A 21,269-nucleotide genomic window follows, 5' to 3' on the forward strand; every position below is an offset into this window, starting at 1 on the left:
AGACTGAGTTCACCAAGTCAGCTTAGCCTGGTGCTCATAGAACCCAATCCAGAGAGACACTGAGTGAGTGTCTGGGATGAGCCAGTGGGATGAGTACTAATGGTGGAAGTTCAGGCACACAGATATGGCTATCCTTTGTGAGGTCAGTCTCTCTCAGCAGGACCATATTAATCCACCAAGACTGAACAACAAAGAAACAGAAAGTCTGAACAGATTAGCTATGACTAAGGAGACTGATTCCAACAAAAAGCACAGGATCAGAAGCTTTCACTGGTGAAGTCTACCAAATATTTAAAGAAGTATTAGCACTGATCTTCTAAAACTCTTCCAAAAAATGAAAGAGGAGGAAACATTTACAAACTTATTTTATGAGGACAGCATTACCCTGATACAAAAGCCAGACACAGATATGACAAGGAAAAAAAAATTACAGGCCAACATCCTTGATCAATATACATAAAAACATCTCAAATTCAACAGCAGAGCACATTAAAAGGATTATTCAGCATAATCAAGTGGGATTTATCCCTGGGATATGAGGATGGACAGATGTATGCAAATCACTCAATGTGATATACCACATTAATAGAAAAGTCATATGATCATATTAGTAGATGCAGAAAAACTATCTGACAAAATACATCCCTTCATGATTAAAAAATGCTCAACAGGAGTTCCCGTCATGGCGCAGTGGTTAATGAATCCGACTAGGAACCATGAGGTTGAGGGTTCGGTCCCTGCCCTTGCTCAGTGGGTTAATGATCCGGCATTGCCGAGAGCTGTGGTGTAGGTTGCAGACACGGCTCGGATCCCGCGTTGCTGTGGCTCTGGCGTAGGCCGGTGGCTACAGCTCCGATTCAACCCCTACCCTGGGAACCTCCATATGCCGCGGGAGCGGCCCAAGAAATAGCAACAACAACAACAAAAAGACAAAAAAAAATGCTCAACAGATTGGATATGTAAGGAACATACTTAAAATTAAAGTCCTTATTAGTAATATACCCATGGCCAACATTAGACTCGATGGTGAAAGGTTGAAAACTTTTCCTCTAATATCAGAAACAAGGCAAAGTTGCTCACTTTCAACACCTCTAATACTGGAACCCCTAAAACATAATACTGGAAGTCACAGTCAGAGCAATAAGGAAAGGAAAAGGAAAGGCATCCAAATAGGAAAGGAAGAAGTATAACTGTGACTAGTTGTAGATGACATTATATTATATATATATAGTATATATATAGACCGTCCTAAAGACTACATTAAAAAAAACCCCGCTAAAACTAGTCAATGAATTTAATAAAGTTTCAGAGTACAAAATCAACATAGAAAAAATAGTTGCATTTCTAACACCAATGGCAAAAATCTGAAAAAAAAAGAAAGAAAATAGTCCAAAACAAAATAGCATCAAAAATAATAAAATACTTAGGAATTAAATTTAAACAAATAAGTGAATTTTCTACACCAGAAACTATAAGACTTTGATGAAAGGAATCAAATAAGACACTAACAAATGGAAGGACATGCCGTGTTTATACATTGTAAGAATTCGTATTGTTAAAATGTTCATACTGCCCAAGGCAATCTATAGATTTCAATGCAATCGCTATCAAATGAGAATAGTATTTTTCACATAAATAGAATAAGCAATCCTAAAATTTATGTGGAACCAATAAAGAGCCCAAACAGCCAAAGCAATCTTGAGAAAGAAGAACAAGGCTGGAGTCATGCTTCCTGATTTAAAGCTACATACAAAACTATGGTAATCAAAACAGTATGGTACTGGCATTAAAAACAGACACATAGCTCCGTAGAGCACAGTAAAGAGCCCAGAAGACACCCCCTGCAAATGGGATAAACTAATACTTGACAAGGGAGCCAAGAATAATCAATAGAAGTACTGGGGAACCTGGATAACCACATGCCGAAGAATAAAATGGTAACCCTATCTTACACTACCCACAAAGTGAACTCAAAATGGATTACAGGCTTAAATGTAAGATCGAAAACCATTAAACTCCCAGAAGAAAACAGAGGAAAACCTCCTTGACACTGGTCTGGAAACTCTTTTCTGGATATAATGCTAAAAGTACAAATGAGAAAAACAAAAATTAAAAACTGGGACTACATCAAACCAAAAAGCTTCTGCTCAGAAAAAGAAACAAAACTAAAAGGCTAGCTATTGAATGGGAGAAACATTTGCAAATCATATATCTGGTAGGGTTTTAATATCCAAAATATATAAAGAACTCATACAACTCAATAGCAACTGCCCCCAAACAAAAAGCAAATAAGATAAAACCACAATTGAAAAATGAGCAGAGAAGCTGAATGGACATCTCCCAAAAAGATATACAAATGGCCAAGTCCTTGAAGAGGTCCTCAACTTCATTGATTGTAAGGGAAAAGCAAATCAAACCCAGAATGAGATATCACATCACACCTCTTAGAATGGCTATCATCAAGAAGAAAGGAAATAACAATTGCTGGTGGGGGCGGGGGGAGATATATCTTAACGTTATGTCTTAACGATTGTGCCTGGCTGGTGAGAATGTAAATGATACAGCCACAAAGGAAAACTGTATTGTGGTCTTCCAAAACTAAAAATAGAACTACTATATGATCCAATAATCCCACTTCTGGGTGTATACACTGTCGCCATTTGTAGATGACACGATACTACATGTAGAAAATTCTAAGGCTGCTACCAGAAAACTATTAGGGCTCATCAATGAATTTAGTAAAGTTGCAGGATACAAAATTAACACACAGAAATCTCATGCATTCCTATACACTAGAAACAGAAGATCAGAAACAGAAATAAGGAAAAAATGCCATTTAGCACTGTATCAAAAAGAATAAAATACCTAGGAGTAAACCTATCTAAAGGGGTGTATCTAAAGACTCATACCCTGAAAACTATAATATGCTAATGAGAGAAATCAGATGTGAAACAAACAGGTGGAGGGAGTTCCTATCGTGGCACAGCGGAAATGAATCAGACTAGGAACCATGAGGTTGCAGGTTTGATCCCTGGCCTTGCTCCGTGGGTCAAGGGTCTGGCGTTGCTATGAGCTGTGGTGCAGGTCACAGATGCGACTCGGATCCTGCATTGCCGTGGCTGTGGTGTAGGCCAGCACTGCAGCTCCAAATAGACCCCTAGCCTGGGAACCTCCATATGCCATGGGTGCGGCCCTAAAAAGACAAAGACAAACAAACAAACAAACAGGTGGAAATATATACCATGCTCTTGGATTGGAAGAATCAACATGGTCGAAATGAATATATTACCCAAGGCAATCTACATATTCGATAAAATCCCTATCATGTTTCTTGTTCCTCAAGAGTTGCTTTGGCAATTCTGGGTCTGTCGTGGTTCCATATAAATTTTTGGATTGTGTGTTCTAGTTCTGTGGAAATGTCATGAGTAATTTGATTAGGATGGCCCTGAATCTGTAGATTGCTTTGGGTAGTATAGCCATTTTTTTTTCCACCCCAGGAGCATGGGATATCTTTCCATTTCTTTACATCATCTTTAATTTCCTTGATTAATGTTTTATAGTTCTCAGCATGTAAGTCTTTCACCTCCTTGGTCAGGTGTATACCTAGGTATTTGATTTGGGGGGGTGCAACTTTAAAAGGTATTGTATTTTTGTATTCCGTTTCTAATATTTCATTGTTAGTATACAGAAATGCGACTGATTTCTGAATGTTAATCTTATGTCCTGCTACTTTGCTGAATTCCTTGGTCAGTTCGAGTAGTTTTTGTGTAGCGTCCTTAGGGTTTTCTGTATATAGTATCATGTCATTTGCATACAGTGACCGTTTTACCTTTTCTCTTGCTATTTGGATGACTTTCATTACTTTTGTTTGTCTAATTGCTGTGGCTAGGACTTCCAGTACTATGGTGAATAACAGTGGTGAGAGTGGGCATTCTTGTCTTGTTCCAGATTTTAGTGGGAAGGCTTTTAGCTTTTCTCCACTGAGTATTATATTTGCTGTGGGTTTGTCATAAATGACTTTGATTAGATCCAGTCAGCATTCATATCCTTGAATTTCACATCTGCGGATTCAACCAACCACAGATCATAGGTCGAATCACCAGTCTCTTGGTAGAATCTGTGGGTGAGAAACCCAGGGATAAGGAGGGCTGGCTGTATTTAGTTTGAAGTAAAAGCATCTCCTGAACGTAGGACAGCTTGAACTTTTGAAAAGCAGAGTGTGGAATTCTTCATTCTTGGCCTTCCATTTGAAGGTTCAACCCCTGTCCTGGAAAATTCTGCATGCTGCAGGTGCACCCAAGAAACAAAGGAAACAGGGCAGGTATAGGTGTCATAGGCGTCATAGGGCAGGTATAAGTGTCACTTTGTAATAAACTCTTGCCATCCACCCTCGCTTTTCTACTCATGACGCTGTTTCTTCTTTGGTTCCGCTAATCAGGCCTAGCACATTCCATTTCTCTAAAGGGTGAGAGACTCTGACTCTGTCCTCAAAATTCTCACAAGGGGAAGCATCCACTCTCCTCTCCACTTCATGCTTTAGCTACAGATTGATGTCTTATCTCACTTGGGGTTGGGAAAAAAGAACGTCAGTAACTGTCTAAAGATGGCACCAAACCCACTTATCCTTCCCCGTGACTTCTCCAAGAGACCAGGCCACCTCTCAGCCCAGAGAGACATTGTTTTTCCTAATTTCTCCCTTGCCTTCTCCTCTCTAATACCCCCGTGCCAGGATCCCTAGGAGGACTGAGCACGGCCCCGCCCACTCATGAGTCCACCATTGTTATGTAACAGCCTCCCTGTCCCTGCTCCACCTCTCTGGGGATGCCAGGCCTCCAGCCTCTCTCTGCTCTCCTCAGGACCATACTGCCGTTGAGGTTGCTCTTCCAGGGAGAGCCTTGCCTGCCTCCCGCTTGACTGCAGTTTCTTTGGCCCCAGGCTTCCCCGCTCATGGGACCTGCCTCTGCCCAGGCCCAGCTGCGAGGTGATCCCTGCTTGCCTCTGCTCTGGTTATTCCTGGGCCCGATCTGTTGCTCCTATGCCCCACCAGGATGGCGCTTCACTGCCTCTGAAATTGTGATCCCCAGGAAGGTGTCCCACAGAGTGAGTACAGCTGAGATACAAGGCCAGCTCTCCTACAAGATTCGCTTCGGTGGCCAAAGACATGTGGTTCACATGAGAGTCAAGAAAAGCTTGCTGCCCAGACATTTCCCTGTCATCACCGATAATGACCAAGGCGCCATGCAGGAGGACTACCCCTTTGTCCCTCGAGACTGTTACTACTATGGCTACCTGGAAGGGGTTCCTGGGTCCATGGGCACACTGGACACCTGCCATGGGGGTCTGCGTGGCATGCTCCAGGTGGACGACTTCACTTACGAAATCAAACCCCTGGAAGCGTCTTCCAAATTTGAGCATGTGATTTCTCTGCTTGTGTTACAAAAAACACCCGGAGAGGATGAAAAATGTAAGATTGGAGGGGAAGATACAAATCAAGCAGATGAGGAGGCCTTGCTTGCTGAGATGCCCAGAGCAGGACCTGTGTATATGTGGTGGCCACATAGAAAATACGTAAAACTTCTCTATACAGTTGCCAACTCATATTTTGTTCTCAACCCAAATCAAACAAGTGTAATAGAGAATGTCGTGATTATGAACAACATATTGCATAGTATTTTCTTCCAGGCTGGATTTGATGTTTGTATACGCGTTTTGTGCATATGGAATGCCGGGGAAAGAATTAATTTTGACAATGTACCCAATGGCGGAGCTGCAGTTAGTGACTTTGGTTTATGGAAAATGTATCGTTGGTATTATTCAATTCCTCATGACACTGCATTGCTTTTAACAGGACGTCGATTCGGTAATGACATGTATTTTGGAAGCCACTCAGGAATATGCAACCCCAATTGGGGTGCATCATTTGTATGTGTTGGGAATAATCACATATTTTTAGCTTCAACTCTTGCAGCACATGCACTAGGTCATGTTATGGGCTGTACACATGATGTACCAGGTTGTCGTTGTTTTCGAAGAGATAAATGTGTCATGGCTCCTGAGACTGGTCTTCTGGATATGCTAAGTAATTGTTCGTATGTGGCATTGCATGAAGTGGTGCATAGATGGGATCCTTGTTTGAGTGCTCCAAATGTACCATATGATAATTTTCCTTATGTAGCTAATCGTTGTGGCGACAAGAAGTTAGATGCGAGGGAGGAATGTGACTGTGGCACCATGAAAGACTGTGCTGAAGACCCGTGTTGTGAGAACAGTTGCATCCTCACGCTTGGTAGTACATGCAATGAAGGATCTTGCTGTGTTGGATGTAATTATGCTCAGCCTGGAAGAATGTGCAGAGATGTTCTTGGTATTTGTGATCTTCCAGAATACTGCACTGGGCTAACACACACTTGTCCAGATGACTTTTATATCCAGGATGGAACCCCTTGTTCACCACTGGCTGTTTGTGTGAAGGGAAACTGTAGTGACCGTGACATGCAGTGCCAAGCCCTCTTTGGCGTCAAAGTAAAAGAGGCTGCACCGATATGCTATAGTACATTGAATATGAGAGGCGATCGATTTGGAAACTGTGGGGTGAGGGTGGTCGAAGGAGGAGGAAAACCTGTAAAATGTGAAGAAGATGATATCATGTGTGGAATGCTGCACTGTGCTAATGTGCAGAAAATTCCTGCCGGCGGGGCGCATACTACATTTCGTCATATAGTAGTACACGATGTTACACCAAAAACCTGCTTTGGGTTTGATGCCCACTTTGGGACACTCACACCACAATTGGGTCTTGTAGTTGATGGTGCATCATGTGGCCCAGGACAATTCTGCAAGGACCAAAACTGTACCTTTTATCCAGACTTGAACTTTAGCTGTGATGTTAGCACATGCAATTTCAGAGGTGTCTGCAACAACAGAAGACACTGTCACTGTCAGCAAGGTTGGAAACCACCAAATTGCGATGTTGAAGGAGGCGGCGGGAGTGTAGATAGTGGCCCACCACCTGACAAAAGAAAAGAGACTCGAGCCAAAATAAGAATGAGTGTAAAAATCGAACTAGCTCTCCTACTTGCTCGTTTTGCCCTTCTTTTCGTTTCAGGTATTATTGGTAGCCTTTTCCAACTGAAAGAAGTTGTAGATCAGAGGTATGAGGAAACAGCTTCTGAAAAGTCGTAATGCCTTAAGCCTAAGTAAATACAAACCGGAACACACAAAATGGAGAAAGTCACATTGGCGCACACTGGGAGAAATCATCTAGAAGCACTCTGATAGTCACAGAATCCTATAGCTATCCTGAAGTCATTGTCTTGAAATAAAATGACTTGGCAATTTAAAAAGAGTCCGTGTTGTTTAAATGCATTTAGTATTTTACATCTGGTCATAGTTTTACTGCTCTTGTAGAGGACAGTGGGACCTATCCGATTCACCAGCAGAATACCTGTACTTATTTAGGCAGTGATACTAACGTTTTATCCATGCGCCAGCAGCACATCTTGTTTGAACTGGTTTGTACTTGTTTACTAATTTATTAGACCTTTCATTAGCTGGTGATATGCTAGATTTTTGTTACGGGTTCACAATTTTTGCCAGTGTTAAATAAGCCCGACATGATAGATGGCATACAAGACACCTTGGCAGATACAATAGGAAGAGAAAACAACTCGGTGTCACAGGCACATGAATGTGAAATGTAGTTCAACAAGCTGCTGAGTACGTGATCTTGCCCAAAGTCATTGGCTTTCAGAGAATCAAAGCTCTATCTGACATGTTATATTGAGAGATGAAAGGTACTTTGCCAGGGTTTTGTCATGGCTAAAAGAAAGGACCTCAGAAGGACCTAGAATATGTTGGGCACTTAATAAACATTGACTTTATCATTCCCATTGGTCTCACAATTACCTTGGGTTGCATTAAAACTTAAGTATTGCAAGTATTCCCAAATCCTTGGAACTTTGTATCTTTTATGGTCCAACCACCCCACAAGGAGACATTGATCTCTGAATACATCAACTCCCAAGGCCCCTATTTATTAATGTCCTACCACCTCCCATTTAAAATCTTAGGATTGGCCTAAACACAGCCTGTCTGTACAGTACAGGATGGAATTGCGTGTCTGATACATATACAGCGGCCAAAATTGACATAAAAGGAAAGAGGAAGCAAACGCTACATAAGAGAATATTAGAAGCAGGTCTCATAAGCGAGCTGTGTTCTAGTCGTGCTACTTAAATGCCTCAGACCTTGCATCAAACCCCTCTCTGAAAACATGGAGTCCAGAGGAGGGTAGCTCTCTAAAGGCAGCGGAAGGCTGCAGCAGAAGAGAATCCACTTAACCTAGTGGAGGAGGATAATTTGTCCAACTTCCCCATCTATAGAGTTCTGTTAGGCAGCACTTCTTGTCCATGGGGTTGATCTGGATCTCCTTCCGTGACCCGTTTGAGCCCTGTCTTACTACCTCTTGTCAAACATGGGTTACAGCATTTGCTCTTTGCACCGGTATCTATTAAAATCAAAGCTGGATGACCATTTGTTAACTTGGTTATTTCCTGTTGATACAAAGGCACTTGGTGAAAACAAAGTGTATCTTCTCTGGGTGGTGTGGACGGGATGCTTTTGCTTTTTGTTTTTTGTCTTTTTGCCATTTCTTGGGCCACTCCCATGGCATATGGAGGTTCCCAGGCTAGGGATCTAATCGGAGCTCTAGCCGCCGCCCTACACCAGAGCCACAGCAACGCTGGATGCGAGCCGCGTCTGTGGCAACGCCGGATCATGAACCCCCACTGAGCAAGGTCAGGGATGGAACCCGCAACCTCATGGTTTCTAGTCGGATTCGCTAACCAGTGAGCCATGAGGGGAACTCCGGTATGCTTTTGTTTTGAATCGGGCAGTCCCATTGGTTTACTTTTGTTTTCATTTCTATTGTTTCGGGAGCCTGCCCTAAGAAAACATCTGTAGGGTTGATGTCAGAGAACGCTTTGCCTATGTTCTCTTCTAGGAGTTTTGGGGTGTCCTGTCTTATGTTTAAGGAGGTGCTCATGCTCGTTTTCAAGCCATCTCTCCCCACTTCTGACCCACACAACCAGTGATCTCGTTTCTTTCATGAAAGGTTAGTTTAACCTGCTCTAGAAATTCCTATCCACATAATAATTCCATTCCATGTGCAATCATGTGTGTCTGGCCTCTTGCATACAACCGAATGTCATGGGGATTAATCCATGTCTTTGTGTGTTTCCACACTTGTTCATTGTTACTGCTGTGTCATATCATTTAATGAATATGCAGTGTTGCTTAGCATTCTACTTGTTGACCAACCCTTGGGTTCATTCCAGATTTAGTCTGTTAGGAATGGAGTTGCAATGAAGATTTTTGCATATTACATGTTCAGGTATATGTTTCTAGGAGAAGAACTGCTAGGCCATAGAGTAGGATAAGTTTAATGTTTAGGAAAAAAAACCTGCCAATTTCTTTCCAAAGTTTTATTTTCCAATGAGGTTTTTTTTTTTCCCCCAGTGAGTTTCAGTTGCTCCACTTCCTCAACCAAACCGACTAATCTCAGGCCTTCCGGAGGAAGGGAAGCAGTAGCTTATTCCAGTTATAATGACATTTCCCTGATAACAAAAGGCAGTACTCATCACTATTTTAGGCTTTTTTTGGGGGGGGGATTGTATACTTTCACTTATGAAGTAACAGGTCAAGTTTTTTTGCTCGTTTTTTGTATTGGGCTCTTTATCTTGGTTTCATTGAGTTGTGAATATATTTTGGATACGTTTTTTTCAGCTTGGAGGATGACTTTTATTTTTCAAACCCTTGTTTTTCATTAAAGTATAGGTGCTTTACAATGCTGTGTTAGTTTCAGGTGTAAAGCAATGTGATTCAGTTATTCCGTTCAGATAAAAACTTCCATTCTTTTTCAGATTTGTTTCCCTTGTTGGTTATTACAGAATGTTGAGTCGAAGCGTTCCCTGTGCTATACAGTAGGTCCCTGATGAATATCTATTTTACATATAGTAGGGTGTATATGTTAAACCCCACCTCGTCATCTATCCATTTCCTCCCCTCCCCGACATACACACACCTTTCCCCTTCAGCAATGGTAAGTTTGTTGTCAAAGTCTCGGAGTCTTGGTTTTGGATACACATTTTTTTTGTTCCTATGCATTTTGCAAATATTTTCTCCCAATTTGTGGCTTGCCTGTTCATTTTGAGTGGCATCTGCTGAGGCTCCAGCACTTGTTTCCTTGCGTTATCCAGCTTCTGAGGTGACCCACATTCCTCGGCTCGTGGCCCCCTTCCTGTGTCGTCATAGCCAGCAGCACTGCACCTCTCTCACTATTCCTTTGTGGTCCCCCTCTGACCACAGCCTAGAAAGACTATTCCCCTTTTAAGAACGCATGTGTTTAGATTAGGTTGACCTGTATAATTCAGGATAATCACCCCATCTCAAGGCTCTTAATCTTTAATCGTGTCTGTAAAATCCCTTCTGCTAGTAGGACACTGTCATCTTTGGGGAGGTAGGCATTATTCTGCCTGCCTTTTGAGAAGTTAAGGGACTTTTTTTGGGTGTATTGGTTTATTGCCGGACATTATTTCTTTCGGCTGACCTATTTGACCATTTTCATAACAATATATATTATCTTGATCACTGTGGATTCACAGTCAGTCTGGATGTCAGCAAGGAATTACTGATGAGCATCTTTGCGTACAACCTACCACAGTGATCATGAAAAAGGTAGTGTTCACCAAATTTAATTTTCCAAACGTTTACGTTGAGGTTGTGGAAACAAAATAAAATTTGACATTGTACTTGCGGCTTGGGCCACATTTACTTATCAATTAAAAATTTTGGATAACTCTCCTAGGATTTCTTAAATAAAGAATCATGTTCCCAGTGAACAACAATGGCAGCAACAATTCTACATCTTCTCTCCAATGTTTACATTACTTTTCCCCCACTTTTGAAAGTTTTACTGAAGCATTGTTGAGTTAACGTTGTTATCATTTCTGCTGCACGACAAAGTGATTCAGTTCCCCATATATGCATATCCTTTTTTTCCAGACTCTTTCCCCTTATAACAGTACCACAGACTATTGCGTAGAGTTCCCTGTGCTATACCGCAGGTCCCCACTGACCATCTATTCCATATACACTAAGGTGGGCATGCCAGTCCCAGACCCAAACACCATCCATCCCTCCCCCAACACCTGTCCCCTTTGGTAACCAGAAATTTAGTTTCAAAATCCGTGTGTCTGTTTCTGTTTTGTAAATTAGGTTCATCCGTATACTTTTTTAAAAGATTCCACAGAGAAGTGAAATCATATGATGTTTGTCTTGTCTGTCTGGGCTACTTCACTTAGTATGGTGATCTCCAGGTCCATGCATGAGCTGCAGATGGCAGCATTTTGTTCTTTTTATGGCTGAGTAATATTCTGTCGTGTATCTGTACCACATTGTGTCTATCCATTCCTCTGTCAATGGACATTTAATTTAAGTGGCTTCCAGTTCTTGGCTGTTGTACATAGTGCTGCTATGAACATTAGGGTGCATGGATCTTTTCAAATTAAGGGTTTTTTTCCTGGATGTATATGCTCAGGAGTGGGACTGCTGGATCGTATGGTAGTTCTACCTTTAGTTTTCTGAGGAAACTCCATGCTGTTTTGCATAGTGGTTGTACCAGTTTACATTCCCAGCAACAGTGAAGGAGAGTTCCCTTTTCTCCATATCCTATCAAGCATTTATTTTTTTATAGTCTTGTTTGTTTGTTTTGTATTGTATATTTAGTATATACATTAAAATATATACCTTCTACGCATGTGGAATATTTCCTCATATGCGGAGGAAGAATGTAGTATTTCTGTCCTAGATGATCGCACAATTTGTTGTTTTATTTCAGTATTGCTTCACTATTTTATTTTATTTTTTATTAGGGAATTACTCGTGTGCAACCACACAGGAAAGTGAAGGGAGTGATAAAAGGTACACTCATGTGCTCATCAACTAGCTTTGATCTAAATAGTACTCTAATTTTTTTTCTGTATTTGTATTATTTGACATTTTAAAAATTAAAGTATAGTTGATTTGCTATGTTGCGCCAATTTCTGCTACACAGCAATGTGACCCAGTCATACGTATACGTACTTTCCCATTCTTAGTGTATCTTCCACCATGATCTATCCCAAGAGACTGGAGATAATTCCTTGTAGTATACAAGAGGACCTCATTGCTTATCCATTCTAAATGTTATAGTTTTCTTTACAGTTAGGCATTACTTTTATTATTATTTTTATTATTTTGTCTTTTTGCCATTTCTTGGGCTGCTTCTGCGGCTTATGGAGGTTCCCAGGCTAAGGGTCAAATCAGAGCTGAAGCCACCAGCCTACACCACAGCCACACAACACGGGGATCCGAGCCACGTCTGCAATCTACATCACAGCTCACGGCAACGCTGGATTCCTAACCCACTGAGCAAGGCCAGGGATCAAACCCGCAACCTCATGGTTCCTAGTCGGATTCGTCAACCACTGAGGCACAATGGGAACTCCAAGTTTTATTATTTTTTATGCTTAAAAAAATTAATGTATAGTTGAGGTACAATGTTCCTTCAATTTCCGCTGAACAGCAACGTGACCAAATCATATATGTGTGTGCATAGTGTGTGAATGTGTATGTATACACACACACACACACACACACACACACACACACACACTTGCTTTTTTTTTGATACTATCTTCCATCATGTTCTAACTCAAGAGACTGGGCACAGTTCCCTGTGCTACACAGTAGCACCCCATTACTTATCCATTGTAAACTTAAGAGTTTGCATCTACCATTTCCAAATGCTCCATCCATCACCTTCACCCCCCCCCACCCCTTGGAAAACACAAGTCTGATATCCCTATATGTGATCTGTCTCTGTTTTGTAGATAGATCCTTGTGTCATATTTTAGAATCCACATATAAGTGATATCACGTGGTGTTTGTCTTTGTCTTTATGAATTACTTCACTTAATATGAGAGTCTCTAGTTCCATCCAAGGTGCTGAAATGGCACTATTTTGTCCTTCTTAAAATGATTTTTATTTTTCCCATTATAGTTGGTTTACAGTGTTGTCAATTTCTACTGTACATCAAAGTGACCCAGTCAAACATATGTTCTTTTTTCTCACATTATCCCGCATCATATTCCATCACAAGTGACTAGATATAGGTCCCTGTGCTATACAGCAGGATCTCATTGCTTACCCAGTCCAAATGCAATAGTTTGTATCTACAAACCCCAAACTCCCAGGCCATCCCCCCCCCTCCCCGGGCAACCACAAGTCTATTCTCCATGTCCACAATTTTCTTTTCTTTGGAAAGGTTCATTTGTGCTGTATATTAGATTCCAGATTTAAGTGATATCATATGGTATTTGTCTTTCTCTTTCTGACTTCACTCAGTATGAGAGTCTCTAGTTCCATCCATGTTGCTGCAAAGGGCATTATTTTGTCTTTCCTATGGCTGAGCAGTATTCCATTGTGTATACATACCCCATCTTCTTAGTCCAATCATCTGTCAATGGACTTTTAGGTTGTTTGCACGTCTTGGCTATTGTGAATAGAGCTGCAATGAACATGCGGGGGCATGTGTCTTTTTCAAGGGAAGTTTTGTCTGGATATATGCCCAAGAGTGGGACTGCTGGGTCATATGGTAGTTCTACGTATAGATTTCTAACGTGCCTCCATACTGTTCTCCACAGTGGTTGTACCAGCTTACATTCCCACCAACAGTGCAGGAGGGTTCCCTTTTCTCCACACCCCCTCCAGCACTTGTTATTTGTGGACTTATTAATCATGGCCATTCTGACTGGTGTGAGGTGGTATCACATGGCAGTTTTGATTTGCATCTCTCTAATAATCAGGGATGTTGAGCATTGTGTCATGTGCTTGTTGGCTATCTGTATATCTTCCTTGGAGAAATGTCTATTCAGGTCTTTTGCCCATTTTTTCCATTGGGTTGTTGGCTTTTTTTGCTGTTGAGTTGTACAAATTGTTTGTATATTTTAGAGATTAATTTTAGACCTTAATTTTTCTTTTCTCTGCTTGTGGCAAACCTTCTCTTCCAGCCCCACGTTGGGTGCCACTCTGCCGCATCCAGCGCTGCAGGGCAATAGGAGATCCTGGAAGAGGGATGGCATGGTATAACAGAACACACAAGATGCTTACGTTTAGAAAAGTGGGGGACCAGGAGGCGCTCTGTTCCGCAGAACAAAGGCCCCCTAGGCTTTACTCCTCATGACTTTTGGTAGGGAAGGTGATGTAGGTTAATGAGCAAAATCCAGTGCAGGTAGTGATAAAGCTATCTCTTAGTGGTTGTTCTTTCACATGTGTGCCAAATTTGTGTACTGCATTGTTCAGCAGTTTCAATGGTCTCCAACAGAGTTTGATGGTGTCTTGTCTTGCGTTTAAGTCTTTAGGCCATTTTGAGATTATTTTTGTGCACGGTGTGAGGGTGTATTCCAGTTTCATTGATGTACATGTGGCTGTCCAGTTTTCCCAGCACCACTTGCTGGAAAGACTGTCTTTTACCCATTTTATATTCTTGCCTCCTTTGTCGAAGATTAATTGACCATAGGTGTCTGAGTTTATTTCTGGGTTCTCTATATTCTGTTCCATTGGTCTGTACGTCTGTTTTGGTACCAGTACCACACTGTCTTGATGACTGTGGCTTTGTAACATTGCCTGAAGTCTGGGAGAATTATGCCCCCTGTTTGGTTTTTGTTGTTCAGGATTGCTTTGGCAATTCTGGGTCTTTCATGATTCCATATAAATTTTTGTATTGTTTGTTTGAGTTCTGTGAAAAATGTCATGGGTAATTTGATAGGGACTTCCCTGAACCCCTAGATAGCTTTGGGTAGTATGACCACTTTTACGATATTAATTCTTCCAACCCAGGAGCATGGAATATCTTTCCATTTCTTTGGATCCTCTTTAATTTTGATTAATGTTTTATAGTTCTCAATATGTAACTACATATACAGTCAGTCTCATTGGTCAGGTTTGTTCCTAGGTCCTTAAGTTCTGGGGGTGAGATTTTAAAAGGCATTGTATTTTTGTATTCCTTTAATATTTATTAAATATTCCTTTAATATTTCATTGTTGGTATACAGAAAAGCCACTGATTTCTGAATGTTAATCTTGTATCCTGCTACTTGCTGAATTCTTTGATCAGTTTGAGTAGTTTTTGTGTGGAGTCCTTAGGGTTTTCTATATACAGTATCATGTCATCTGCACAGAAGGACAGTTTTACCTATTCTCTCCCAGTGTGGATACCTTTTATTTCTTTTGTTTGTCTGATTGCTGTGGCTAGGACTTCTGATGAATAACAGTGAATAACAGTGGTGAGAGTGGGCACCCTTGTCTTGTTCCAGATTTTAGCGGGAAGGCTTTCAGCTTTTCTCCGTTGAGTATTACATTTGCTGTGCATTTGTCATAAGTGCCTTTTATACCCACTTTGGTAAGAGTTTTTATTCCCGAATGGATGTTGAAATTTGTCAAATGCTTTTTCTGCATCTACCAAGATGATCGTGTGGGTTTTGACTTATCTTTTGTTAATGTGGTGTATGACATTGATTGCTTCGCATTCGTTGAACCATACTTGTGAACCTGGGATGAATCTCACCTGGTCGTGGTGTATGATCATTTTTACATGCTGTTGGATTCGGTTGGCTAAAATTTTGTTGAGGATTTTTGCGTCTGTATTCATCAAAGATGTTGGCCTGTAAGTTTCTTTTTTTGATAGTATCTTTGTCTGGTTTTGGTATTAGGGTGATGGTGGCTTCACAGACAGTCTTTGGGAGTGTTCCTTCTTTTTCAACCTTTTGGAAAAGTTAAAGAAGGATGGGTATAAGTTCTTTGGATGTTTGGTAGAATTCACCTGGGAAGCCATCTGGTTCTGGACTTTGGTTTGTGTTTATTACATATTCAATTTCATTTCCAGTGATCAGTCTGTCCAGTTGATCTATTTCTTCTTGATTCAGTTTTGGCAGGCAGTATGTCTCTAGAAAGTTGTCCATTTCTTCTAGGTTGTGAAATTTGTTGGCATATAATTGTTCATAGTATCCTCTCATGGGTTGTTTTGTTTGTTCGTTTGTTTTGTATTTCTGCAGTATCCATTGAGATTTCTTCTTTTTCATTTCTCATTTTGTTTACTTGGTTTTCTCTCCACGTCTTTGTGAGTCTGGCCAGAGATTTTCAATTTTATTAACTTTTTCAAAGGACCAGCTCTTGGTCTCATCGATTTTTTTCTGTTGTTTTTTGAATCTCTATTTTATTGATTTCCTCTCTGACCTTTATGATTTTCTTCCTTCTGCTGAGTTTAGGTTTTGTTTGTTCTTCTATTTCTAATTCCTTTCTGGGGTGGGTTCCACTGTCGATTTGAGAGTTTTCTTCTTTTTTGAGGAAGGCCTGTATCACTATGAATTTCCCTCTGCAAACTGGTTTTGTGGTATCCCATAGATTTTGAATGTCTGTGCCTTCATTATCATTTGTCTCCAGGTATTTTTAAATTTCCTTTTTGATTTCCTCACTGACCCATTGGTTTTTTAGTAGCATGTGGTTTAGTCTCCATGTAGTCAGTTTTTTTCTCATTTCCTTTCCTGTGGTTGATTTCTAGTTTCATGCCATTGTGGCCAGAGAAGATACTTGAAATAATTTCTATATTCTTAAATTTGTTGCAGTGAGTTTTGTGCCCCAGAATGCAGTGAGTCCTTGAGAATGTTCCATGTGCAGTTGAAAAGATTGTACGTTCTGATTTTTTTGGATGTAATGTCCTGAAAATGTCAATTAAGTCCACCTTTTCTATTGTATCATTTAGGATCTCTGTTGCCTTACTGATTTTCTGTCAAGAGGATCTGTCCATTGATGTGAGGGGGGTGTTCAAGTCTCCTACTATTATTGTATTCCCATCAAGTTCTCCTTTTATGTCTATTAGTATTTGTTGTATGTATCTGGGTGCTCCTATATTAGGGGCATATATACTGTCGAGTGTAATATCCTCTTCTTGAATGGGTCCTTTAACCATTCAATAGTGTCCTTCTTTGTCTTTCTTTATGGCCTTAGTTTTAAAGTCTGTTTTGTCTGATATGAGTATCACAACTCCTGCTTTCCTGTCTTTTCCATTGGCAGGAAATATCTTTTTCCATCCCCTCACTTTCAATTTATATGTGTCCTCTGCCCTAAGGTAAGTCTCTCATAGACAGTGTATTGTAGGCTCTTGATTTTTTATCCAATCTGCCACTCTGCGTCTTTTGATTGGAGCATTCAGTCCATTGACATTTAAGATAATTATTGAAAAATACATATTCATTGCATTTTAAACCTTGTTTTCCAGTTGTTCCTATGCTTCTCCTTTGTTCCCTCCTTTTTTTTTCCCTTGGTTGGATGATTTCCTTTTGTTTTATGCTTGTGCCCATTTTTCTTTTTAGGTTTTCTGAATGTAATGTTTGGTTTGACTTGTGGTTGCCTTGCTTTTCCAGTACCTGTAACCCCTTCCTGTATCAGCTTGCCTTAGCCTGATAGTCATATAGGCTCAAAAACATTCTATTAAAAACTAAGAGTCTAGAATTTCGTACTTTCCTTCCTCACAGTCTATGATTTTGAAGTCCTTTTTTAACATCCTCATGATTGTCCTTTTGCTCTTTCTTTTGTTTATCATCACTTCTGCAATAGGTTTTTTTTTCCTTTTAGATCTGTATACTGGTTTATTTAAGTGATTGATTTCCAATTGTGATATCATCCATCTTGCTTATTTTTTTATTTAGAGAAGCCCTTTCAGTGTATCTATTAGAATGGGTTTGGTATTGTTGTACTCTTTTTGTGTTTGTTTGTTGGAGAAATTCTTAATCTCCTCCTATTTTAAATGATATTCTTTCTGGGTAGTGTATTCTAGGCTGCTAATTCTTCCTTTTTAGAGCACTGAATATATGTTGCCCCTATCTTCTGGCCTGTAGTGTTTTTGTAGAGAAATCAGCTGATAGCCTTATGGGGGCTCCCTTATACTTTACACTTTTGTGTTTCTTTTGCTGCCTTTAGAATCCTCTCTTTATCTTTAACTTTTTCCTTTTTTATTATAATAAGTCTTGGTGTGGGCCTGTTTGGGTTCAACTTGTCTGGGGCCCTTGTGCTTCCTATATCTTGATATCTGTTTCCTCTAGATTTAGGAAGTTTTCAGACATAATATCTTCAAATATATTTTTAATTCCCTTTTCTTTTTCTTCTCCTTCTGAAATTCATGTTACACATAGATTGGCCCACTTTACATTGTCCCATAGATCTCTTATGTTGCCTTCATGTTTTTTTCATTTGGTTTTCTGTCTGCTGTCCTGATTGGGTGAGTTCCATTAGCCTATCCTCCAAGTCACTAATTCATTCCTCTGCATTATTCAACCTGCTCTTTAGTGCCTTTAACTCAGTTTGTGTCTCCGCAAATGAATTTTTCTAATTTTTCTTGGCTCCTTATATTTTCTAGTTCCTTTCTAAAATAATCTCCATTACTGTTTATATCTGCTCTTAATTCCTTCATATGCATCCTTAATTCCTCAGTATTTTCACCATCTGTCTTTTGAACTTAGTCTCTATAAAACTGCAGAGATCTGTTTCATTGTTTGCTGCTTCAGGTGATTTCTCCTTTTCTTTTAACTGGGAATGGTTCCCAAGCTTCTTCATTTTTCTTTTCTCTTTCTTTTTCTGTGAGTTTAGGGAAACAAAGTACTGTAGTTTTGGAGGGCTATTTCTATCCAAGAGTGCCCCTTTGTATTTTGTAGGGGGTTACTATTTATTTTTGTGTTGGAGGGTTTTTTTTTCCTGTATCTTTTTTCAGTGTGAGTTATTATCAATCTACTTGCTGTCTCTTTTTTCAGTGTGCGCTATTATCCCCTTAATAGGGTACTGAGTGTGTTTCCAGGGAGAAAAAGTCAATGGGCAGAGCTAGTAGTTGGTAGCTGTTTGCTGGACTCTTGACAGTAGCAAGGACCTGCAGGAAGGTGGTACAGGCTAGTGCTAGTTGCAGGGAAGTGGTAATGAGCCTTGGGCAGATTTAGATGGTGCACAGAGCATTTGGCTGTGGCAGTGGCAGGGTATGTGAGTTCCCAGCCGAGTGAGAACATCAACCAGTGGGGTTTGGTTGCAATGCTCTCCTCTGCGGTGCCCTCTGAGGTGACTGGGGCCACAAGCAGTGCCTGTTTTTGGACCGCTAGTGGTGGTGGGCCACTCCCATCTCTGGGGAGAGCTAACTGTGTTGGTTGCCCCTGCCACCTGTAGACCATGCAAGAAGCACCCCATCCCACACAGCCTATGTAGGAAGTGCTGAACAGGCTGCTCCTAGTTGTAGGGTCCTGGGAAGGGACAGTGATCAGGCATGTATTGACATTGTCTGGAGAGTTTGGCAGTGGCAGCAACAGGGTGGGTGTTTTCCCAAGGGAGTGAGAGCAACAATGTATGGTGCTCGGGTTGCTGTACTCTCTTTTTTGCCAACCTCTGAGGTGACTGGAGCACAGCTGGAGCCTGTTCACAGACTCCTAGTGGTGGCAGGACACGCCTCTCTCTGGTTTCCATGACTGTTGTGGTTTGTCCCTGCTGCCTGCAGATCATGCAAGAGGCACCACATTGGCCTTAGCCTCTGCTGCCCTGAGCCCACACAAGAGGTGTCTGGCCACCTGTAGCCCGCACAAGAAGCACCCAGTCTCCTGTAGCTCCAGCAAGTGGCCTCTCACCACTCGTAACCTACCCCAGAGACACTCCACCCTCTGAGAGTCTGTGTGCACAGGGAGATTCCTAGTGGTCTGCCCCTCCTCCTACCCTCCCCAATAATGGCACCTTGCTTCTCCTCTGGGCCCAGACCTCCTCCCAGGTTCCCTCTTCTGTGGCACACAGCTCCCCAGCCCATGGCACACTGATCCTTAAGCCCTCATGCTATCTCAACACAGCCAATCACAGTCCTCCCCTGAACTAACCTCTCGAGCCTGAGTCTCAGCACCCAACTCCCACCTAAGCATCTCGGACTGTGGTGTCCAGAGTGGTGGTACAGATGATCTGTGCAGCTCTCGCTCCATTTGCCCCCCTCAGTCCAGCTTCTTTGCTTTTCTTGGCGACTGGAAGTCCCTCCATCTCGGCTGATCTCCCCAACAGCTGGGTGGTTTCCCAGGGTGTGGGTTCCTTTTCTCTTTCATAGCTCCCTTTCATGAATGCTAGTATGGTCCTGATTCCTTTTTTCTCTCTCACTCTTTTTTCCTTTTCTCTTTTGTTCTATCCAGTTATGTCAAGTGTATCTTGTCCTTTTTGGAGGTTGAAGTTCTTCTGCCAGCATTCAGTAGATGTTCTGTGTGAATTATTCTATATGTAGATGTGTTTTTTTTTGATGTGTTTGTGGGAGAAGATGAGTGCCACTTCTTACTCCTCTGCTATCTTGATCCTTCTCTCAGTACTGTTAACAATAGTCACCATGTTATATAATATATTCCCAGGGTAATACATCTTACAATTGGAAGTTGGTACCTTTTGACCACTTTTACCCATTTTGCCCACCCTCTAACCCCTGCCTCTGGCAACCACCAATACACTCTCTATATCTATAAATTTGAGGGTTTTTTTAAAATTCCACATATATGTGAGATTATATACAGTACCTGTATTTCTCTATATGAATTATTTCACTTAATGTAGTGACCTGAAGATTCATCCATGTTGGTGCAAATGGTAAGACTTCTATTTTTTAATGGCTGAAGAATATTCCATAACATATATTTACTTTATCCATTCATCCTTTGATGGACTTTGTTCTTTTCCATCAATATTATGTTGAATATTCTGGGTCCTCCCCTCTCCATATAAACTTTATGTCACTTTGTTGATATCCACAAAACAAACTGTTGGCATTCTAATTGGGGTTGCACTGGAGCCCTGGATCAAATTGGAAAGAGGTGACATTTTGACAATATTTAGTCTTCTTACCCATGAGCAGGGAACATCTCTCCATTTACTTAAATCTGCATTGATTTTTTTAAATCAGAGTTTTGTAGGAAAATTCAAAAATCCCTTGAGAAGAATCAATGAAGATGGAGGAATATGAGGACATGAAACTCATCTGTCCCATGAACACATCCAAACATATATCTGCATGTGGGGAAGTTCTCAATGAAAAATAATTGGAAACTGACAGAAAGAATCCTGTACAACAAAAACTATAAGAAAAAGCACACATATTCTGGTAGGAAGGGAAAAACAGCAA

General features: G+C 40.9%; 1 protein-coding gene across 1 annotated transcript; it reads left to right on the forward strand.

Moving 5' to 3' along the window:
- Positions 1-4,560: 4,560 nt before the first annotated feature.
- Positions 4,561-7,182, forward strand: LOC125136749 (disintegrin and metalloproteinase domain-containing protein 20-like). Its single transcript, XM_047797540.1, has one exon. It carries the CDS (start codon positions 4,948-4,950, stop codon positions 7,180-7,182), a length of 2,235 nt encoding a protein of 744 aa, XP_047653496.1. The 5' UTR covers positions 4,561-4,947.
- The last annotated feature ends 14,087 nt before the right edge of the window (positions 7,183-21,269 follow it).

Source organism: Phacochoerus africanus, chromosome 9 (genome assembly GCF_016906955.1).
Source record: "Phacochoerus africanus isolate WHEZ1 chromosome 9, ROS_Pafr_v1, whole genome shotgun sequence".
Classification (NCBI taxonomy): Eukaryota; Metazoa; Chordata; class Mammalia; order Artiodactyla; family Suidae; genus Phacochoerus; species Phacochoerus africanus.